General features: G+C 39.7%; 1 protein-coding gene across 1 annotated transcript in view; it reads left to right on the top strand.

The window, feature by feature from the left end:
• The window catches only part of Rorb (RAR related orphan receptor B), a 175789-nt gene that overhangs the window by 128165 nt on the left and 23585 nt on the right, over positions 1-24039 (top strand). The window contains exons 3-5 of the mRNA XM_051194072.1: positions 2373-2514; positions 8016-8417; positions 23451-23572. Coding sequence (XP_051050029.1) covers positions 2373-2514; positions 8016-8417; positions 23451-23572 — 666 coding nt within the window. The remainder of the gene's footprint in view (positions 1-2372; positions 2515-8015; positions 8418-23450; positions 23573-24039) is intronic.

Here is a 24039-nt window from a genome sequence, read left to right as displayed (position 1 = left end):
ATGCTCATTATTTCATCACATAAGACATTTGGAAAATGTCAGACTTCAAGCTGCAGAGATATATTCATTTTGAGAAACAATTTTAAACCATAAACTCTTAAATATTGGATAAACATAACCCAACATGTCAACAGCAGGGACAAGTGGTTAGACTCCTGTCATCTTTTCAATCCACCATGAAAGAAATTATGCAGTCACTAGGAAGTATATTCTGGGGTTTTTGTCAAACTGGCTATATATCACATGACTTCTATTTATTTAGAACCCACATGTATAAATATGCTACAAGTTTCTCCAGTAGAAATCCCATTCAAAATCAGATATCAATGTCAGCATATTCAACTACCAACCTTCCTGAGTTTTTATAATAATGCTCTGGAATCAACATACACAATCATTTTAAACATCAATTCAGCTCACAAACTAATTCAGTTCCTATTCATTCAGGAAAATGTGAAACAGAATCTATTTTTCATGCCAAAAATCTCATTTGCAATAATGAGCAACAGATAAGCAAGAAATGACTCATAATTAATGTCAAATTGGCTGTAAATTAGGGCTTGTGGCTGTGACTTCAGAACATCTTCCCTGCCAACTCTTTTACTAAGTGGCACTCCAGTATCCAAAGATAAAACCCATGTGATTCTTCCTTAGGATGTAAATTCCATGGTGCCTGTAATCAGCACCAGGACACTGCAATGATGCTTTCTTGGTATATAAATCAGGCATTTCGGCCCCTGAGGACTTAGATGTGCTCCTGTTTCCAGAATCCAGTCAAACTGAATTCATGAAGCTTTATTGTGCAATCACCAGTGTAATGAACAAACACCACAAGTGAAGATATAGAGGTGAACATAGACCTTCTTGAGTGGATCTGTGCTTCAACCTCAAAACCAACTAGAATCTCTCTCCAATGGCTCCTTGGCCGTACATCCATTTTAAGGTTCCTTTAGGCCAGCAAAGCCTCTTTACCATGCCATTCTAAGCCATACTGAAATCTAAGGCAAAACCAAAATCAATAGTATCAATCCTATCTTTCTTTAAACTGTTGAGAATTTTCACACTGTTACTGATTTTAACTTTATTGAAACATTCTCTTTTCCTAGTAGCCTTTATTTTTAGTCAACCATAAATTTCATGTCCAAGTGGGTCTTCTTGCATGCTTTATTTTATCCTGAGGAAACACGGGTGTTTGAAAGAACTTCCGAGCTCTATTTCCAGCCTCTTGGAGGTTTTTCACTTCCAAGAGGTAAAGCTGAGGGCTATCTTTCCCTGGGATTATCCGTAATGCTTATATTTAGGCCATCACTTTGCAAGTGGCACTTTTCATATTCACTGCATTCACTGCATTTTGAGAGTGAACAGTGATTGGGGAAACTGATTACCTGAGGGAAAGAACAGACAATGTTAAGTTTCATGTCTGTGGGGGGAGATGTTCATTTTCCTTATTATGCTTTCTTCATAAGGAAACTAAGGGGGGGTTGGTATCCAAAGAATTAAAAAAAAAATAACAAGAAACCCAGCTACAGGTGTCAAGGGGCCATGTGCAGTCAGTTGTACTTCTTCTACTCTGGAAGAATCTGAACCGACCTGAAATAAGAACTCTTATATCCTATAACCTAAAAGCAGGCATTTGTTTTTTGCCTGTTTTATATCAAGGAAGTTGTATTTAGAATTTCTTTGACTCAAATGGATTTATGACAAAATACACCACAAGCTTCAAAAACAACTGGCTACACAATGTGATGGTGCTTAATCCCAGCACTGGGGAGGCAGAGGCATGCAGATCTCCATGAGTTCAAGTCCAACCTGGTATACAAGGTCAGTTCCAGGGCAGCCAGAAATAGCCAGAGTTGCGTGATAAGGCTCTGCCTCAAAAGAAAATAAAGAAACTAACACTTTCTGAACAATTCTTTCTTTCAGTTTTGGAAAGACACATTTTAGAATGTAGGCAAAAAATGGGGCTAATGCTGAGCCCACACTTCTTGATGCTGTGCTTCTTACCCACAGCCATAGTTCAAACCCAGGCCCATGTCTCCATCAGATTTTGACATGCCTCTTTGATGGTCCTTCCTTGTTGTTCTTTTGGAGCAGAATTATTTTCTCTTAAGGAAATTCTTTCAGTAAATATTGAATGAATGAATGAATGAATGAATGAATGAATGAATGAATGATTGAAGAAAGATGGTGTCACATGTCCATAAAAATGCCATATATTCTGCTCAGAATTATCTATAAGCTCTCCAAGAAGCAGTCAAAAGCTTTTGAAAGATTAAACTCAGCTATACTCCATGTATAAAGTCTATCCATGTATATGCTAATGTTGCCCTTTCTCTGAGTCTCCTGCCCTCACTTTCTCTTTTCATCTCTAGGGATTCTTCAGGAGGAGCCAGCAGAACAATGCCTCTTACTCCTGCCCAAGGCAGAGAAACTGTTTAATTGACAGAACCAACAGGAACCGTTGCCAACACTGCCGATTGCAGAAGTGTCTTGCCCTAGGAATGTCGAGAGATGGTAAGGCTCTGCCTTCCTAGTTCTTGGAGTTTTCAAATGGATGTTTGGCTAGAGGCTATTCAAGCCACTGAAAGAGTTTTAACTGTGGGAGCTGGGGATATGGAGGAAAGAGAACCACAGTGCTGGTCATGAATTAAGAAATAAAGCAGGAACATATCAAATGCAGAATTGCCTGAGAAATAAGAAAAAAAGAAGGTGATGGAGGTTTGGAGAGCAGCCTATGCTATCTAGATTAAGTGAGGCCAGGTAAAGCTAGATAGTATATGACTACCAGACCACATTTTCTGGGAAAGAGGGCTTCCCTGGGATGTGAGGCTTTCAGTGACAAAATTAGAAAGCCTTAGGTGAAGAGAAGGCATTCATTAACCAGAACTATCTGATGTACACAAGTTACTTAGCATATGGGCACACTAGGAGCAGATCACGCCTCCTGGGAAGCGAGGCTACTCACTGTCTGTTCATATATACCCAGTGACAGACCTAGACTTTTCTGAGCCATGACGAAAGTGCAAATTCAGGGGTCATGTGTTTCCACTCATTAGATGATTGTGTGTGTGTGTGTGTGTGTGTGTGTGTACTTCTCCACACAAAACCAACTGCTTAGATTCATGATAAAAGATGAAAAGTTAAAGCATGGCAAACGAAGAATTTTGCCTCTTTTTTTTTTTCACTCTTAGTATACACGTTCTTATACTATGAACATTGGCCCCCGCTTTCTTGTAGCCATATTGTGTGTTATAAAATGGCCTTGTATTATGAACAAATACCACCAGCATCAGGGCTGATGGGGACTTATCTGTCCAAGTAAGTAATAGTAACATATAGTACTGAACAACTCTAAAGTTCTGCAGCTATGGTTTTTCATTTTGTCTAATCAGGACTTGAGAATGAGTAGTGCAATATCTCCTATCATTTTTTAACTATCCTTCCCAACTACCGGCTCAGAAAATCCTGGCAAAGAGCTTTAGCAGTAGTACAGGAGCCAAGGTAAGATGTCCTCACATCTCCCTCAATGAGCTTCACTGTGCTACACACACTTGCCGTCTGCCACTTATGTCTGGCTCTTACTTCACCATGTCTGGTCACTGGACCATCATGGCAGCTGGTAAACAGATAGATGCCTTACTATTCCAATCATTGACCTCCTATCCTTCCCTGTGTAAATGAGCAGACATCAAAGTCAGGGATTACAAATTTATTCAAATCCACCTAGGTAAAGAAATAAAGAAAAACGAATGCATCTTAATACATTCTTGTGCCTGTGCTGCAAAGTGGCAAAAGTGCTTATGAATAGATACCACATATCTTGAATCTTCTCCTTCCTAATGTATATTCTCTATTTGTTATTTTTTGATTGGTTACCTAACTATTCAAATAGATTCCCAGTCTATTGTCCAGGCTGGCTTCAGATCCACTGTGTAGATGAGGATGGTCTTCATGCCTCGCCCTCCCAGTGCTGGGATTACAGACATATGCCCCCATGGCTGGCTTCTCCTTTTCTGTTAACTGGGCTCTACAAATCAACCCTTGGGAGAAATATTTGTAGAGAAATTAGTAGATTGAATCAGACTTCTAATACAAAGTTTAGATCCCTGAAGGTGTTAGCTCATCTCCAATGCTGAAAAAGTTGAACTTTTTCTAGTGCACTTCGACTAGTGCAAAGTAGGTAAAAAACCTAGAGACTTGGAGACTTAGAGACAGTAAGACAACAATTTCTAAATGACCCCAGAGTCACAGGTGATGCTTATGCAGCTGGAATCTGAAAATCACCTTTCAGGGCTTTGTTGGCTCCCCAGGGGAGACCTTACCCTTTCTGAGGAGTGGATAGAGGTAGGAGGGAAGTAGGGAGAGGAACAGGAGGAGGGGAGAGAGAGGAAACTGAGGTAGGTATGTAAAATGAATTACATGTAGAAATGTTTTGATGGAGCAATGACTTTTTATTTCCAATCACCCTGAAAACTTCTGTTCCTACTTAAAATCCCACACTCTAAACAAAAGTGACATGATTTCTGACCCTCCTACAAAGAAGGACACTTCTTTGTAATACGGGATGAAATGAGGGTTAAACATTTATTAGATATTGATGCTGTCATCCTGGGTATTTGTAAATCACATTCAATGTATACAGAATCATGGTGGTTTTCTTAAGACACGGCAATTTAACAAGAAACTGTCTCTATACACAAGGGAATGTTAAAATATGAGCTGTGCTCACTCAAGAAGAGTGATGAGAAGCATGCAAATACTTGAAAATATAACAGTAGATGGCCTTTGTTAACATGAGCTTTTAATACATCAAGGTGCCTTCAGATAATAGCCAGGAATATATCTATGTCAGAGAAATTCAATAGGTGTATTTTCATGGTATACTGTACATTTTCCCCTGGAGTATATCGCCAGCTTTATTGCAGGAGAGGACATAAAACTGAAACACTCTTCTGAAATAAATGGAAAACTTGTCCTGGAGTAGCTCTGTAGTCATTGCCTATAAAGTCTTTGATTTAAAACAAAGCCTGAGAATTCCAAGCTGTAGTCTCTTTAAGTTGCCTCTTTCTAGATATTCCAAGTCAGCCTTGTACAAAAGATGTACATTTTTCTGTCGAGTCCTCAGATGATTACAGCAGAGCCCTTGGCAACATCCTTTTCCAACATCATTAGCTCTAATTACAAGGACCATGGTTAAGAGCACATGGAGGCATGCTTTGGCTGCAGGTCAGTCTATGACCCTGCTGATGGTGGATGGCCTTGCTTGGGTGATAGAAGAGGCCTGAATCAGCTTTGCATATCCAATTGTTCAGCAATCTAGTCTGAATCAGCTTTGCATATCCTGTTGTTCAGCAATCTAGTTCAGGCATGTCCTTGCTGTGGTGAGGTACCCGATCAACCAGGGCTTTTTCAAGTCTCTGGTTGTCACACATTTGTCAATAACCCATTGACCTAGGCAGGTCATGTGGTTGGGAGTCCAGGGTTGGGCCGCATGCCTGCACAGAATGAAAGGGAATTGGGAATAGACATGGGGAACATGAAAGGATGCAGGTAAAAGGAATTGGGGTCATTTTCACTCTGCCTCAAAATACATAGAAATCTGACTTGAGGGTTAAATGACAAGTATTTTTTTTAAGGCAGCTCTGATCCCATGAAGAAAGCTGGCTCACTCTTGATTTTTAATCCTATGATTTAAACCTATAAATGCACACTCTTCTATAAAGTTACTACAAAACCTTAATCTTGTGCAATGGAGTCAGTGCTTGTATTGAGAAGACTGTAGCTGCCATAAGAGCTATCTGAGCTAACCTAAGTACAAAGGATCAACGGTCAGCAAGAGAGATAATGAGCAACACTTCTTTGGGACACAGTCCTCCTGAGCCAATGTTTAATATTATTTAATTTTCCTTATGAAAATTGTATTTTTCCTCTCAAGAACAATATGTACATTACTTGTAATGACAAAATATAAAAGTACAAGGAAATGTTTCCCTAACCATTCAGTAAAATTCTGCCCATGATCAAGCGGAAATACCGCACCATTCCAAAAACAAATTCTGGGAAGCAGAGTCTAATAACAGCCCTGTCTACACACAAGTTAAACATAACACAATGATCTAAACTAATTCAAGACCTAGGAAAAGCAACAACTGAGAGGGAAAAGGGGAGTTTGCTAGTAGTTAATTACATTGTTTCTCTTCATTAAGAAAAACTACAGGATAATTACCGTTTCATCTTCCTACTTAAGCAGCACTGGGAAGCCAGAGCACAGAAAGTTTCTTTTAGAAAGATTAAAGAGTAAGAAGAAAGAGGGAGAGGCTAGGGGTGTTAAAGCCCAGCCAATCACAGCTTTGATCTGGCAAGCAAGAGGGGAGAAAACATGCCACTGTACCTAGGAGTATCCAAACACTCCTATCTGTCTGCACTCTGTTATCCAGGACTTACTTAGTCACACAGCCACACTGCTCAGTAATCAGGGCTGGGAAGTGTGGTCTCTATTTTGAACAAGCCATACTCAAATAAGATTTGATAGCACCATTCCCAATGCAAGGGGAAGACAAATTTGGAAGAATGCAGTACGGAGTGAATGGCAGCATCTTCACAATGCAGGCCTCCTCTGTGGACTCTCTGAGCTGGAGAGGCTGCAAGCACTAACAATGTGTGTGCCTCCTTTCTGTACCCTCTGAGATCCTGACATCAATAAACCACAGGGAAACTGGCACAACCACCACCAAAGAAAAGAAATCAGAAACTCAGATGAGCATCTCCAAGACTACCGTAGTCCCCACCATTAACATGAGGTGGAGAATGCAAGATGACTTGAACCAGGCAGCCCAGTACCCAACATGCCCATGTGCTAAAAGAGAGGTTGATGGCATGTGAGAAAGAAGTCACTATCCATAATAGTTCACAAGTCAAGAAGCTATGTGTAGGAGTGAAAGCCTCTTTATATTATTCCCAGACACTTGGGGAGCCTCTCCTTCAGTTTCCCTCCAAAATGCCTGAGGATTTGGCTGCAAGAAAAGGGCAAAATAAACTTGTAGTCTGGAACAACAAGGAAAGTTATTCTTGCTGGTTCATTTGCCGTGAGTGTACATAAATGCCACCATCCAAAGGTTATCATTTGCTCCAAATCCCAAAATGATGGCAACTCATGAGGTTTTTTAATATACCCTGCCTGAATCCTTGGTCTTACCAATAAAAAAAAAATATGTCCCAAACTGAAACAATGGGTTTCTTCCCAAGGATCTGATAATCCTAATGATAGGAAAGAAAGTCGGTATTGATTATGGAGGCCATTTTAATAACAGGAAACCTTTGCTAGTGTCATAAGGTTTGTTGTTTGGGTTTTCAATATGCTATTCACAAATGGAGAGAGAGAAAGAGAGAGAGAGAGAGAGAGAGAGAGAGAGAGAGAGAGACCAATACATCTTCCAATTTCATAGCAGTGACAAAAAAATACACATTTTTATGTTTCTTCCTAACTTATTGTTACTGTTTAGATACTGAATGTCCCTAAATGTCCATATATTAACATACATTGAGGATGTGGACCTCAGGTTGGCACTGTTGAGAGGGTGTAAAACCTTTAGAGGGTGGGGGCTAGAGAGAGGCCTTAGGTCACTAGAGAGCATCATCTGAAGGAAATACTGGGACCTCAGCCTCTTCCTTTTCCTCTCTTTTGCTTGCTTGGGTTGAATTGCTCTACCACACATTCTCCAACATAGTATCCTGCTGTGCCAAAATATACTATGAGCCAAAAAATAAACCTTTCTACTTCTAAGTTGATCATTTCAGTCACAGTGGTAGAAAGCTGAACAACACACAGGTTTCATTACTCTGAGGCAAACCAACACACCATCCAAATACTATCTTTCCCTAACTGTGGCATCTGAATGAGTGAAGCACCTGTTTGCAGCAGGTTGTCTATGCGATACGATCGATGTCCCTTGGAGTGAAATGGCTAAAGATAACGGTAACCACACTACTGTCTTTTGCTTTTCTCTCCATCCCAGCTGTAAAGTTCGGGAGGATGTCCAAGAAGCAGCGGGACAGCCTGTACGCTGAAGTGCAGAAGCACCAGCAGAGGCTGCAGGAGCAGCGGCAGCAGCAGAGTGGGGAGGCAGAGGCCCTTGCCAGGGTGTACAGCAACAGCATTAGCAACGGCCTCAGCAACCTGAACACCGAGGGCAGCGGCACCTACGCCAACGGGCACGTCATTGACTTGCCGAAATCTGAGGGATATTACAACATAGATTCTGGTCAGCCATCTCCCGATCAGTCAGGACTGGACATGACTGGAATCAAACAGATAAAGCAAGAACCTATCTATGACCTCACATCCGTACCCAACTTGTTTACCTATAGCTCTTTCAACAATGGGCAGTTAGCTCCAGGGATAACGATGACTGAGATCGGTGAGTATAATAAATCTTCTCTGGGTTTTATTTCTGGAAGGTTCTCCTTTGAAGGTTCCTTAGTCCTGCTCAGTAAAATCATCCTTACAGCTCTAAATTAAATTGCATGCATACCTGGTTTCTACTGAGTGGATGAAATTGTCTTATACTCTAACAATTGTCACTATCCCCTTACCCCATAAATGCTATTTTGAGTGAAGGAAGAAGGAACAAATAGAAAGGTGCTATCTATAAGGGAAGAATAGATGCTCTCAGTGAATTTAGATTCTTATAGAGGAAAAAACTGTTGGTGCAAGCAAGAAAATTTCCTAGCTTTCCAAAGGAATATTATTCAAAGAAAAGTGGCCACAGCATGGAGTACTACAATGGATGGTTCTCAAAGATCACTGTAGGCGCACCTTAAGCACAAAGTACCCCAGATTCCCTCTTTGTAAAGGTGCAGCAAGCAGGCAGTCCGAAAGACAGCTATTGATTTTGTGAAGCTAAATTCAAGAATTTAACATGAGGATTCTAGGGAGAGTACTTAAACACAAGGACTTACGTTTAATCCCCAGAATCCATGTTTAAAAAAAATGGTACCCCACTTGATAATCTCAGCATTGAGGTGAACAAGACAGACTCCTGGGCTCGTTGGCCAGCCAGCTTAAATTATGTGAGCTCTGAGCCAGAGAGACAGCCTGTCTCAAAACTACAAAGGGGACAGCTCCTGAGAAGCAACAGTCAAAACTGCACCACTTACATGAATATACAAATGTCCCACATACATAGATATGCAAATGACCCACAGACGTGGATATACAAATGTCCCATATGTGTAGATATACACACATGAGCATGTATACACTTGAATATTACATGGGATTCTGAATCACAACAGTAAGGTCTTGAAGGTTATGCAATACAGAGTAACAAGTTAATAATGGGCATCTTTCAGCTATGATGACTTTTGACCTCTTAGGACACGATCTCAGGGGTTTCCCATCTCAGGCAAGCCCTCTCCTGACGTACAGTAATTTTCTTTTGACAGACTTTAATGGGTTAATTTCATTAATGAACTGCCACAAAAATAGCAGCAAACTCTCTTAATATGTTTCCCTCCCAGGCAGCAGAGCTACATGTCCACCTCAGAGCAAAAGCAGAAGTCCAGTCTAAGAGGCAAGCAACCTGAGTTCTAATTCAAGCTCTGTGGATTATGATGTAAAGTAGGGTGCCTTGATCCCAGATCTCTAATCTTTGAAGAGGACAAAGCGTAGTTTTAGGTCACGGGGATATCATAAGAAGGACAACATCAGACAAGTGCCCACCAAGTTCTCCACTTACTTCTGAAAGCCCTGTGCTTAGTTGCCATCAGATAAGTGCCTGGATCCCACAGCTGTTTTTCGTTTGAATTAGCTAGAACATACAATGAAATCAGTGGCTGTGCTCTAGGCTGCTTATGACATGTGTCTAAGGGAGATGCAATGCCACACAATGGTAAACCTGAGATGCTACTTCTCCTTTTCAATGGTTCATCATGTGGCAGAAAATTAAGTTGTTGATTTCTCAGCCAGGAGGCACCAATATTTGGACTCTGACTAGTCCACTATATTGCTATCCTTACCTATGTGCTTATTGTAACAAATATTTTATAGACATTTTGATTTCATAAAACTCTGAAGAGTAAAAACAAAACTCCTATTTTACTGCAGAAATAGGGGCCTACAGAGGCCTAGGGCGGCTCACTGCTTCAGAAGGGGCCCATGGCAACTCCATGACAGAGCCCAGGGTGCCTAATCCCAGGGTCTCGTGCTTACCTATTTACCTGTTGCTTGCTGTATTCACAACTCATAGAGATGGTCTTTGTCTTCAGAGACCTCCAATCTTTCCAAATGGGTGTGTCAAAACAAAGTAAGGTACCACTTAGTATACAAGTTCTTGAGTGTAGTATTGGTTCGGAACAGACATTTAACTCACAGTGATATGAACGATGGAAAGTACTTAGCAATCTCGGCCTCAAACACAAAAGGAACATTCACGGTTTATTTATAATGTCTCATTAGTAGAAATTATGATAAGAAAGCTGCAGACAAAATCATTGGCTCTAGGTTCCTGTGGACAAGCACTTTGCCTTTCTGGTCCTCAGTCTATTTGTCTACAAGCTGATAGAAGAGAACTGGATAGCTGTACATCTCGTCAGGGGTTCCTGCAGAGGCACTGACACCCAAAGAGAACCTTTCATAATTATTTCAAGACATCACTAGTCTCCACATGTGCTCTAAATTTTCATCAGACTTTAAGGGTGAAATTAGAAGTGTCCTGTGAGCACTCTCAAATGTAACAGACTCTTAAACATGGGCTCTGTTCAGATTTTGCTAAAACAGCAATGCCACCTAGTGGACACAATCCCATTCTAAGTGTATGGATCTCGGGGTACAAGGTTACAAGGCCACAGTAGGGTGATAGATGCCTTGTCTTAATGAGTTATCTGAAGCTAGCCATCCATGTCACGATAACACTAAGTTTATAACAGCATCATTCTGCAAGAAGGCAGCAGAGAATGTTTTTGTACTCTGGTTCACAGCTTCGCTCTTTTCCTTGATGTCTATGTGTCTTAGCTCTAAACCAGGATCAGTAATAGTCATTGTGCTTATGCCAGGGAGAAAAATGAGTAGATACTTATAACTTCCTAAGCAATTAATTGCCATTTCTAAGAATTATCATTAGCATGGTAAGATCAACATTGTGAATATTATGTAAGATCCCCAACTGCTACAGGCAGTACAATCACCTTTTATTAAGTATCCATTGTATAAAATGATATCCTATCTTTAATTTTTATAGATGTCTTGGTTTGATTGGTGAATAAATGCATATACATTTTATAGAAATATTGAGGCTAGAGGTCACATTCTTAGTAAAACCAAAGAGCTAATTTGAGTCTGGACCCAAGTAATAAAAAAGCCATTCTTTTAGTGTTTTCTAGTGTATTTTCTCCTATCAAATGATAAGCACTCTGAAGCTTATTGGCATTGCTACAGAAAGGCATGCTGGGAACTTGATGCCTGCTCACATCATTCTACGTGACACTACATAAAGTTCACAGGGTTTTCTGCTGACCTTTTGACTTGATTTGATCATTAGGCATCTGAACCACTTGGTCGGTGGCATGTTGTCATTGAAAAAGTCCTGTACATACAAAAGAGAAAATCTGAGCTTAATAACATTTTAAATGATGAATTCAGGGCTCTGAAATCTAAGAAATGTGTGAGCATTGCTCGTGGTTACTGGTTCTGACTGCTTCCTCTTTTTTCTGAGAGAATAAGGATTATGAAGTCCTGTCAGTGTGCTGAGATCAGTCCTATGGGTAGACCTTTCATTTAAACCAAGTTTTAGATGAGCCTGTGTTCAACAACATCTTGCAGCTTTGAAATCTGTAATAAAAAATGCATTTATGAACTACAACATAACATTTTGAACAACTATATAAGACATCGAAGTCAGTTATATGTATTATCAAAGTCAGGAATAAGCCCAAACCAAGTCCACCCTTCTCCAGAGGTGCCAGAGGAACTCACACTTCCTGGGTTAAGGGGTGTTAATGATAATAGTTTCTGTTTAGATGGAAAAGTGAAAATCTTTTCACATAGGTCAGTAAGCATGAGGCTCACCCCCTGCTTCAGGTCAGCTGAAGATGAGGTTAAGGGTCAGAAAAGGGAGTTTGTTTTTCAAGCTAACCAGTAAAGCTAACCAGTACTTCTAACTTAAACCACTCATTTTGCTACCATAGACTTCCAGGCATGCTTTGAAGAATTTCTTTTTACAAAATTCCGGTCATTGGAAATAAGCAAAACGTGGTTTCTACCCTCACCATCTAAGTGACAGATGTCAAAAGAAGTAGTTACCATTTAGAATAGAATAAACTGGCCATCATCAGCAAGGCAGCCTTGCAAAAGACTTTTAGTTCAATCCCAGCATGCTAAATTAAGTAAATTAATTTTTTAAACTTTCATGAAATCTAAGTCCTAAGTGATCCTGCCCATGAAGGTCTGGGAGATGGTGAATATCAGTTACTCAGACCTCTTCTTATCAGGAAAAAAAAAAAAAACAAAATACAGTTAAGAGAACAGAAACAACAAAAGATATTTCAGAAATGTATCTCTGGGCTGTTCAAACTCCCAAGAGAAAAAGAAGCCATGAAATAAGAAGAGGCTGGAAGTCAACCACAAATTAATATTTAAGCCTCAGTATTGACAGGGCTTGGCTGGGAATTTACTTCAAGCTGGCATGATGGATGTGTTATGTCTCTGGGAATAATATTCTGTGTGGTTGGTGATAGAGAAGGGAAGCTAGGCAAAGTGAGCCGGAAAATAAAAATGGAACCATTGGCTTCAGCTTACCACCACAGCTCTCCAATGCTCAGGGGATGCTACAGGGATTATCCTCTTAATAAGGCTCATTTAAGCTGAAAGATGATTGGCATGTTATCTAGAAGGTTCCAGACAAGACAATTCAAGGAGCCAAAAGACATTTTTAAAAGGTGAAAGAAAGAAGAATATATATATATATATATATATATATATATATATATATATATATAAAGATACATACATACATACATCTTTAAATTAACTGCTAAGAGGCATGGTGTGTCTTCCATGCCTGTTGCCTGACTCTGGTATTTTGCTGAGGTGTTTCCCTCCAGACATAGACAAAGGAATGTGGACTCACTGGTCTCATTGTTCCCACATAGTGTTAACATGTATTTATTCCCATATTCCTTTTGTGTTCTATTCATGGAATCTGGAGTTTTAAATAACAAACAGAAATAAATCTCATTCTGGATGTATCTATTACATAACTGAGAAAGAATAGAGGAGACTACATGAGGAGATATGCCTAAAGTGATCTAGTCTCTGTAATGTATGGCTTCATACTGTTAAAGCTACAGACACAGTCAGAGCACATTGCTCAGGGTGCTTTATTTTGTATAATTTTCTATACATTTTAAATGTTGACTTTAAGAACTCTGAGTAGATGCTATGGACTTAAAGCAGCTCCTTTCAATGGTGTGGGCTTCTATAAGTACGTATTTCATAACAGTTGCAATGTCAATCCCTGTGGGGGAGTGACACAGAGAACACAAACTGCAGCTTGTGACATATCTATGTCCTCTGGTAGCATCTGAACAAGCACCAACAACAATCAATTTAGAGTTAGTCTAATGGGGTCAGTAACACCAATAGGAAACTGAATCTATGAAGAAAGGAGTCAAGTGTTCTGCAGAAAGGAAAACCCAGACAGCCTTGGTTTATCCTTTCTTGGCTTGAAGGTCTATATTGTAAACATCTCCTAACCCCCTCTCACACTCACTCCAGCCACAGAGTCTGCAGGCATTTAGAGAAAGTACACTGAGATTTGAAATCACAGGTCCGCCTACTACCCGTGTGGGCTTGTTCCAAATGTTCAGCTTTCTAAGTCTCAGTCTCCCATTCTGAAGAGGAAGGCAACTAGACAAAATGACCTCAAAGGACTATGGTTTTCTCACCTTCCGGAGAGCTTTGGCAGTGTACACAAACAACCCTTGTTCCAGCCACTACAATGGGAAGAGCATAGAAGAATGGTAAGGGAAGGCTGGAGAGTGAGCCCTGTGCAATCCATAGCAGTGCTATGGCTGTGCCAGTAGCCAGCAAGTCTCTCCTAAAAGCCCAGAAAAGCCTCCTCTAGACTTGCACTTGGTGATGTGACCACCATCAAATCACAGCCAAGCATCACTTGGCTTCTTTCCATCTGCTACCAGCCCCCAACATATGACTAAATAGTAATAACAAAACGAAAGTCGGGGACTTAAAGGAGACATCTGAGGGTGCAGTTAGTACGGCCAGTCCCCAAACCATCATGGTTATAAACAATGGAAGTACACTGTGAGCAGGTATACAGGAGCAGCTTCAGGGAAAATGTGCCTGCCCTCACTGGCCCACTCCAGGAGAGTCATTCCCAAGCCTCTCTTGAGGGAAAAGCTGAAAGTCTGTCCTTGGCTACTAAAGAGTGCCACCTGGGTTAGTAACAGAAAAGATGTACATGGCCCCTATGATACCTTAACATCATCATGCTCTTTCATTGCTCACTGACGATCTCCTAATGTCCACTTAGTTCAAGTGTTCTATCTCCTATTCAAAAAGAAAAAGAAAAGAACTCCCTAAACTGGGCTAATCATCCTGATTTGCCACATACTTTTGAGCAGACCATGATTAGAACTTATTCTAACTGGTGTGGATCCATGAATTATTTTAACTGGTACTTAGGACAAAGGACTCTGCATCTGTTTTTAATGGTCAGCTAAATCCACCTTTCTAGATATCGTTTAATAAATCCCCCCCAAGGCTACTAATATCACCCAGTGGTGATGCTGAGGTCACCTGCACACTTAGCACACTGATTTCCCATAATTCAGAAAGTACACAGAGCATTTTGAGATTAGGGAGGCTCTAAGCAAATACAAAGGTCTGTCTATACTATAATCAACACAAACATACATGCTCAGTCCAAGTGTGTTTGAACATACACATCTGTTTACAGTATATAAATGATCACACCTTTCTTAACACAGCTTTCCTAACCAGCAAACATTTACTAGTATAAGGAAAGATTCTAACACACCTTTTCAATTCTGAGTTTAAACTGTGAAAAAATGATCTTCAGTGGAATCCCCCTAGAGATATTGCTTTAGAATTAATTTTTTGACACAGGATTCAAAACTTCTTAAGAAGATTCTTAAATCTTCCAGCAAGGAAAAAAAAAGCACTGAGAAGCCTTGGAAAGGCAATTCCATTTCATATACTCAATTTCAAAAGCCATTTCATAGACATGAAATGTTCTGCAGTAAGAAAGGGGAACCATTGCAAGATGGTCTAACTTGGCTTATAGAAAGGGATGCTTAGATTTACAATGTAACCTTTGAAATGGCTTTCACCCACAACACCATGTGGAATTGTATTTCCAAGTGTTAAGCTGCAGCAAGTCATGCCTTCACCATACTGCAAGCCTTAACATTGGTTTTATTACTGCTTGGGATGCCACAGACTCTGGTCTGTTTTCTAGTACCTGTTCATGAAAGAGCTAGTTAGAGGTAAGATACCACAGTGGCCACAGAACTAAGAAATGCCTGTTGGTCATCAGATGGATGTAGGTTAGTATCTTTGGAATCACTAGCCTAGCATAGGGTTATCTAACTAGTAAGGATGCAGAGAAACTTGTCAAATTGAGAAAAGTTGTGTTTTGTTTCTTTACTTTGGTATGTAAGCTTCCTTTTGACAGTAATACTAAAGAGAACAAATTTACTGTTTAAAAATAGAACCCAGGCTATGAGGCCTAGAAAGACCTATTCTGTCAATAAGCTCCTTTGTAAGCAATTTGTTCTAGAACACTTTGGATAGCTTTGTTCCAGACTACTTAAGAAGCATTTAGACTACCTAATTAAACAAGTCATTTAAGCAATCAAGATACTTTTTTAAGATTTAAGTTAAGTGTTTGAAAATGCAAAAGTAGTTTTCAAAGGTTACCTCTAATTTATTTTTTTCTAAAGGTCAGAAATGTATTGACTAAACTTCCAAAAATGCAGTGAGAAGGAAAGGGTTGCTTCCATCTAAATTAACAATCAATCCATGTGTCAACAAAATTCAGATAATAAACATCAATCCTAGTGATGGCTCTGAGCAATTTTTATAATTGGATTTCATCATCTGTGATCCTCTAATCGTCCTCTGGGCAGGGTGGCGAGGTACAGTTCTTAAAGGGGAGTGAGTAGGGATTCTAATGACTTTGCACTCCATTGTCTGTGTCCATCATGTCAGAATTCCATGTCCCTTTAAAGCTGGAATCTGTTCTTTCCCTTTAGCTCAGGAGGATGTGTCTTGCATGAGTCAAACAGAACAAAATGTGCCAGTCAGCCCCTCAGATTCCAGGCACACTTGTCTCCCAAAGCCAGAGACGGCATCACTGTGGCTAAACCCTCCTGTGGATGGAACAAGGACTGTGAGAAATTATAGTTGATTTTCTCAAAAGCATAAACTAGAAGTTGGAAAAAGGTTGAGTTTGACTTCCCCATCTTTGAAAACAGCTGTCTCAAAACTGGGCAACTGTAGACACTTAAGCATGCTGGTCTTTCCCCATTGTTCTGTAGAGGAGGTCTTTTACTTTGAAAGTTAATTTTGAAATGGAATGTTTTCATAATAGATTCTTTCTCAATTTTGTCAACTGTTTCAAGAAAGAAAACTCTAATTTTCCAAAAATTAGACATGCACTGTTGAAATAAAACAAAGGATGCATGATCCAAAACAGCTTTCAACTAACCAGCAATGAGAGAGCATTCTCTTAGGCAGTTAATTTGTTTTTGCTACATTTTTTCATTTTGGATCAGCTCAGCTTAAATATGGAGGCTTACACATGCTTTTTAGAGTATTCTCAATTTCTTCCCTTCCCACCTTCTGTCAAAATGCTATTGGATGTGAATTCTGCAAATTAAGAAAATATTAACAATTCTAGTCATGTGCTAACTCAGTCTTTGCCACATATTATCATATCATTGCTTACATTAATCTGATTTATTTTATACCTCATTATTTCATACTTGGTCATACTCTCAACATTCTGTAACTATATAAATTATAAAAACTACCAAACTACAACCTCATATTTTGTTAATATATTATTTTCCGAAAACTCTAAGCATCTTTCGGTGCTAGTCTACATAAAGTAAAAAATCAATTTTGCTACTCTCTGTTATGAGTTAACAATAGAACACACATAAAAAGCAAGCTAGAAACCATTCTGAGTCACTGGGGAGAGCAATGAAGGCCCAACAATGGACTGAGCCAACAAACAACACATAGGTTATTGTTGCCACCAATTCCCACTGAAAAGAACACAAACCATAAATGCTAAAGCTGCTGTTTAGTAAAGGCGAATGGATCACTAATAGATTGATCATTTAAGCTTCAATGTTACTGGTGCTTTAATTCTATTCATGCTTAAAGGTCCCAAATAGAAAAATCATAGTATCGGAAAGGTCTTAACCAACATGGTCTCTCCTGACATCAATGTTGTTGAGAAACCACCACACTTGTTCTATTGAACAACAGAAAAGTTTAAAGCGTGATTCACTGGCAAAAAAGCAAAATGTGCATTTCATTAAGTGCTTCCCCTTCCAGCCAGCTGCTTTAATAATGTATCATAGTTACTGTCTCAAAGATGGAGTCTGGGGAACCTTGATAGGATGCAGCCTAACAGAGGGGCTTAAACCTGCCTTCAGAGAGCCCATGGAGACAGCCTGGCATTAATTCAAAGCAAATCCCCTAGGCACCCCACATCCACACTAGTCACATAAACTAAACAGAGTGCTCAGCACTTCTCTAGATCCATCCATAAAGCAACTTGCAAATTAAAGATCCATTAATCATTTTGATTGAAGCTACAATATAGTATTTTGGGGAAAATATTTCCAAAACAAAATCTCTCATAAAAGAAACCAAATGGGGGTGTAGTTCACTGAGAAGAAACCATCTGTTCTCTTGAGAGGGGGAAGGAGGGGGTTGGGAAGTTCAGGTGTAAGCCCTCCAGAGCCATGGATAGTGTCCACTTCAGTCTTCTCTGTGAAGTTAGAACAGGATGATCTGGGTAATAACACTAATAGCAGCAGTTTTTAAAGATTTGCTCAACTCTCCATACTCCCAGGACCTGAGATCCTAATGAAACCACCTGAGGGATTGAGACCTAGGACTGATACAGTGTAGCCCTCGGAGAGCTCCATTTGCTGAAATGTCTAGTGAGAGCTAAAATAAGCCACTTTGGTGAAGGGGGAAAAAACCCGCTGAGTGGTTGGAATCAGAGCTGCAGAAGGTCATTTGCTATTTTAGGAGCTGCAAGCTGGTCCCAGTTTTATAACATCACAGCTACAAACACGAAATTGTCACCTTGCCTGTCAGTTTTCTTCCCTGCTGAAACAGAGGTGGCCTGCTTCCCATTGAACCTGACCATGGGTGGCTTATTTCTAAATTTTGCTTTATTGTTGAATTGGTATGCAAGAAAAAGTTGGTTTCCATACATTTCTGTAATTTTGCTTCAAAATATCTTCCAGGCATCTCTTTATGTCATCCAGTATAACTGACCTTTAAAACTCAATTTAGCTGAGTAAACTCTCCCCCATCTCAACCACACTGTGCTGAACGGGCCTTTAAATGGGGAGTCTTTCTTCCACTTTGACTCACTGAATACATTACAGTGAGAAGTACTCAAGATGGATGAGAAATATAAAAGGTTCAGAGCAAGGGAAAGAGACAGACAAACACATGAAGGGGACAGACAGACAGACAGAGACAATGAGACAAAGTCATAGAGACAGAAAGCTTTACAGGATTATTTGGGTTCAAACCATCTGGAGATAGAGGAAGGAGGTTAACTCCAGCCCCAGGCATCCATAATTATTGCATACACTACAGAGAATTACCATCAATTTTATTCCATTTTCCCTTTAAAAAATTTAATTTCTCTCTTCTCATTGCCCACATCATAGTAGAGTTAAGATTACCCTTAAGACTTCTGAGGAAGTGTGGCAATTTAGAGATACTATTTTATATCTTTTCACCAAAAATGATAGTTTTCAGGGATTATTATTTCATGTGAATTACCCTTGTAATATTTTTGTCTCATTTATGAATTTATAAGTTCTACTAATTTTAAAACATGGATTCCAATAATATTTTCCCTAAGAAAAGAATCAGAACCACAATACAAATAAATCTAAGAGTAATTTCACTGAAAGCGGGGAAATGTATGTTTATCCATATGGGAACATACTTGGAAGGCAGAGAGAAAGATGTTTTCCATTAAGTTGATAAATACAAGATCAGGAACATGATGGAGTTAACATTAGCCTGGAATCACGCAGCCCGCTTCCCTGACCTGCACTAGAATCACCATCCCTCCTCATAGTTGGGAGCAGAAGACAGCACTGTTCATATCTTTTTGTGTTTCTCACTCTTCAACACCTTCTTATTAGCAATTAAAGCAACAGTCAGACTCTCAGTGAACTGAGCAACCTCTGCTGTACCAAGCACGTGTACAGGGTCCTCACAGAGTAGTTGCAGCTGTGTTATCCTTAGAAGTCCGTTTACCAGCATGGATGAATCACCTTCCTCCCTCTGCCTGATCTCATAAAGTGTAGGGTCCAAGTGCGCCACCTCTAGACATGGCAGTGTTTGTCATATTCCTGTTGAACTCATTATCCAAACACAGCTCATGCCAACTCCTTTTTCACCATGCACCATCTTCAGCCCAAGCTAGTTAAAGAAATCAATAAAAGCCAACTGCTGAGAAGTAGCTGCAATCCAAGTCAGGGTAGGAGATGAAGGGTGTGTGATTGCCCAGTAAGATCCCATCTCCTCTGTTCTTTCTCCTCCCCAGCCTCCTTTGTCTGGACTTTCTCATGTGGCTTGTCCCTGGAGGGGACTGCATCTGCTATTACCTTTTCTCTTTTTCCAGCAGGGACTCTTGAAGCTCCTTTGGCTCCCAGCAGGAACTTGCATACTGCACTCACTGTCTCTCCTTTGTCCTTTCTTTTTAAGTCCTTTTCACAACTGCAGACTCTCAGCCCAAGAAAACTATCTTGTTCTGATGTTCAAGCATCTTTCTAAGGGATAGAATGAGCTCTCCCAGCCACACTATTTTAAAACCAGGAATAGCTTTGCCCTGTGCTTTCCTGACCTGGCCCTGAAAGAACCAAGTTCATTTCTGCACATGGCTGTCCCACACACTGCAGTGGCGGCTGCCTTCACCACCATGTATGAGCCTTATGTTCAAAAGACATTTGAGCTATTTCCTACCCCAAGGATGTGGAAAATTATAGTACTTTCATAATGTTCACGTCTCTCCATTCTAGGTGCTTAGAATTTAAGGTTATCAAACAAAAGATCAACCTTAACTTGGACCTTTTGTGAAACAAGGGAATAAAAGGGTGTTTGGATGGTATTTGATGGAAGATGATAGATGGATTCATGGAAGTACGGATGTATGGACATCATCAAACCTATGTATAACAAATTAGCAACAGTCAAGTTCCTGCTATTGCTGACGTTCTTGTTTTGTTCTTGTTTTGTCACCACATCTTCTAGTCCTGTTTGCTTTCCTTCAGAACTGTCTTGCATCCAAACCTACTAGCCCTTCTCTGTCATGACCTAGTCCAGAGCAGCTTATATCTTACCTCCATTTTCACAACAACCTGATTCCAATCACACACTCACTAATATACTTCCTTCTCTTTGCCACAGCTAAGGTCACTTTCTGGAACAAAACTCTAATCATGTCCCTCCCCTCCTTCATAGCATCCTCTGACTCCCCATAACCTTTTAACAAAAGGTCAAGTCTAAAGTCCTAGGAGAAGCAATGCCTGGGCCTTCTTACACAACTATTAAGGGTTCAGTCCCTATCGTCATATAGCTTCATTTCTCCCTATCTTCTCCAAACACTCAGTATTGCAAATGCTGGACTTTTTGACAGAAAAAAAGAATGTAGCTGACTCCAGAATGGCCTGTACAAACCCTCTCTAAACTAATCCATAATAGGTCACTCTTTCTGAACCTTACCTCTACAGTAGTAAAATAAAAAATAAAAAGGGAGTTGGTGGTAAGTAATTAAAGATCGTACAAGTGTAATGGATAACATCTGAAATGACCTAACTTAGAGCACATCTCTAGCTCTGCCTTCTTAATATTGTTCCCTCTACCTGCAGTACATCTTATTTTCTTCCATGTGACTAACAACTCCTCATCCCTCAGATTGTATGTTGTCTTCTTTCTCCGACAGATAGAACCAACCACCTTCTCCTTTGAGTATCCTCTAATAATTAAAGGCATTTATTTCATCATACTATAATTATATTATTAGATCCTACAAGATAAAAATCAATGTTTTTGTTGTTGTTTTAGTCTATACCTTGACCTGATATAGAGCAGTTGACTTAAAAAAAAATGTTAAGTGAACACATAATTGTTTTCTAGTTCTTGGAAAACTCAGAGTCTTGCAGGATCTGAGACAGACAGTTCCACAAAAATAACCACATTATAAGCCTAGATAGAATCAGGACTCAACACCAGGAGGGATAATCACAGTATGACCAGCCAACCCTTCTGGAGGAGGCCACAGAAAGTCAGGGAAGCCTTTACTACAAGTGTACAAGCAACCAAGTCCTGGAGTTAGTGTACAGACTCAATGTCTAATCTTCTTAGTTCTTCCTCATATTGATGATCCCTGTGCTCCTCTTCAATACATCATAAAACTGCAAATATAAGGTGGCAGAACACCAGAGGATTCTTAAACTTTTCTCCATAGTTCGCAGAAGATAACCTGGAAGAGCTGATCCTCAGTCACAAGGCAATTCCAAGTAGTAATTCTAGTTTTTGCTTATAAACCCTGGAGCCTGAGAGTCACCAACAAATCAACATGCCTTTGAAGATGAAAACAAGCCCACTCTAGGTCTAAAAATTGTAAAGCTTTAGTGTTAGGTATTCATTACATAACTACTGGGGAACAGATATCTAATTTTTAGAATATAAATAATTAGACTCCCCAAATGAAATTGAAAAATAATGAACCATGACTTACCAATCTATTTTAATATAATGTAGAGGGAAATTCCCACCTTTCTTTATAACATAGGAGGATATCAATAAACTTTGAATATAAGATTTTATAAGGAAAGGATTTTGTAATACAATATGCTAAAAAGCTAGAAATGTTGATGTTGAAGCCAATAGAATATGACCGTCATCATAAGTTAGCATTTTTTCAGTCTTTATCTCTGTCACTATATAGTGATGGTATGAAAATACTAACATGCCTCCCATCAATAGCACTGACTAAAATATCAAATAACTCTCTTTTGTCTCCATTGAACTGTTCACACTGCTTCCCTGGCAAGAAATCACACAGGATGTCCTGCCAGTGTTAACTGTAGCTACCACTGACTCGGAGTTTCCAATGTGTCAGACAATCAGCTAAGGAGAATTTCACTTAGAAAGTTCACTAGAAGCATAGTTTACACTTATATTTTTTAACCTCCATGTCACCGAAACTCAACCAACTTCACACCATATACAACAGAAATACAGAGAGGGACAAATACGGTACCCACATCACATTGAGGGCTATCCTAAAGAAACAAAGTGAAACCGTTTAGAGCAAAAGCTAGCTTATATTTCCAAAAGCACCTGGAACACAAGAAAGCTTCTGCAAGAACAGCAGTGACCAGGCAGTCTTGATCATTCCCTGCACACCCCCTAGCTTCGCTCTTCTCCATGTGTTCAGTCAGCACATAGAGCTATGAAGGACCACTAGCCAGCTCCATCCGACACAGGTGACTCCTAGCTAGTTTTTAGGAGAGCTTTCCTGCTAGTTCTATTACTCGATCAAAGCCAAAATAACAGCAACATAAGACAATATAAAATACTACTTTAGACAACTCCTCTTTTGTTGGTGTGATTATTTCCTTGTTTATAATGTTTTGACAAAAGTATCATCATATGAAAATGTTTTAAGATTGAATTTAATGGCTCCATGAACAAATTTCATTAGTTACCTACTCATACATGAGACACATGTATATTTAATCCACTCTTTCTAGAATAAAATGATTTCATTGATTTTCAAAACATTTCTGAGTATTTGGAATGGGTGTGTTAAACTGTTAGCCAGTTAGACAGTTAGAAACTGTCAGCCAAAAAGTAAGTAGGGTAATTTAAGATGTGTTTTCAAGGCAAACGGTTATTTGAATGTTTTACAACTTGTAAGACACCAAAGCTATCAACAAAGAAGGAAATGAGAAACTTTTGACTGAAAGACAATAGTTTGGATGTTTTAAGGTGGGAGGTGGAGTTTAGATGTTTTCATATGATTGTGCAATTAGCCTATCACTAGCTGGATCATTACAGAGCATCTTCTAGAAACAATTTCTTGGAGTAGAAAGATTTTACTCACAAAACCTCAAATTGATTTTTTTTCTCATAGATCGAATTGCACAGAACATTATTAAGTCCCATCTGGAGACATGTCAGTACACAATGGAAGAGCTACATCAGCTGGCATGGCAGACCCACACCTATGAGGAAATAAAAGCATATCAAAGCAAGGTACTCCACGAACCATGGGGATTGTCTCTGTAATTGCCCATTTCTGTTTTGTTTGTTTGGTTTTTTTTTTCTCTCTCTCTCTCTCTCACCATTATTGACATTTTTGGCCTGAGCATTCTTGTCTATTGGCCTGAGCATTCTTGTCTATAGGGCTAACCCTGTGCATTGTAGGGGCAATTTGCTGCCTCTCTGGTTTCTGCTGACTGAGAGTATCCACAACATACCAACCTTGACACACTTGTGCAACCAAAAATGTCTGCTTCTTGCCAAAAGTTCCCTAGAAGGCATAACTGCCCTGGTTGAAAGCCATTGCACCATTTGAATGACCAGGAAGATGGTGCCTTTGTCGGATGGCTTGGGACTTCTGGTAGCTATGGGTTCAGCCAGGGAGCAGAAGACATTAGAGATGCCCATCATTGCTAAACAAACACAGGAAGCAAAGCATTCTGCATTTTTATTCTTGCCCA

Source organism: Phodopus roborovskii, unplaced genomic scaffold (assembly GCF_943737965.1).
Source record: "Phodopus roborovskii unplaced genomic scaffold, PHOROB, whole genome shotgun sequence".
NCBI classification, from domain to species: Eukaryota; Metazoa; Chordata; class Mammalia; order Rodentia; family Cricetidae; genus Phodopus; species Phodopus roborovskii.
Note: the sequence above shows the minus strand (reverse complement) of the source record. Positions and strands in the feature narration are given on the sequence as shown.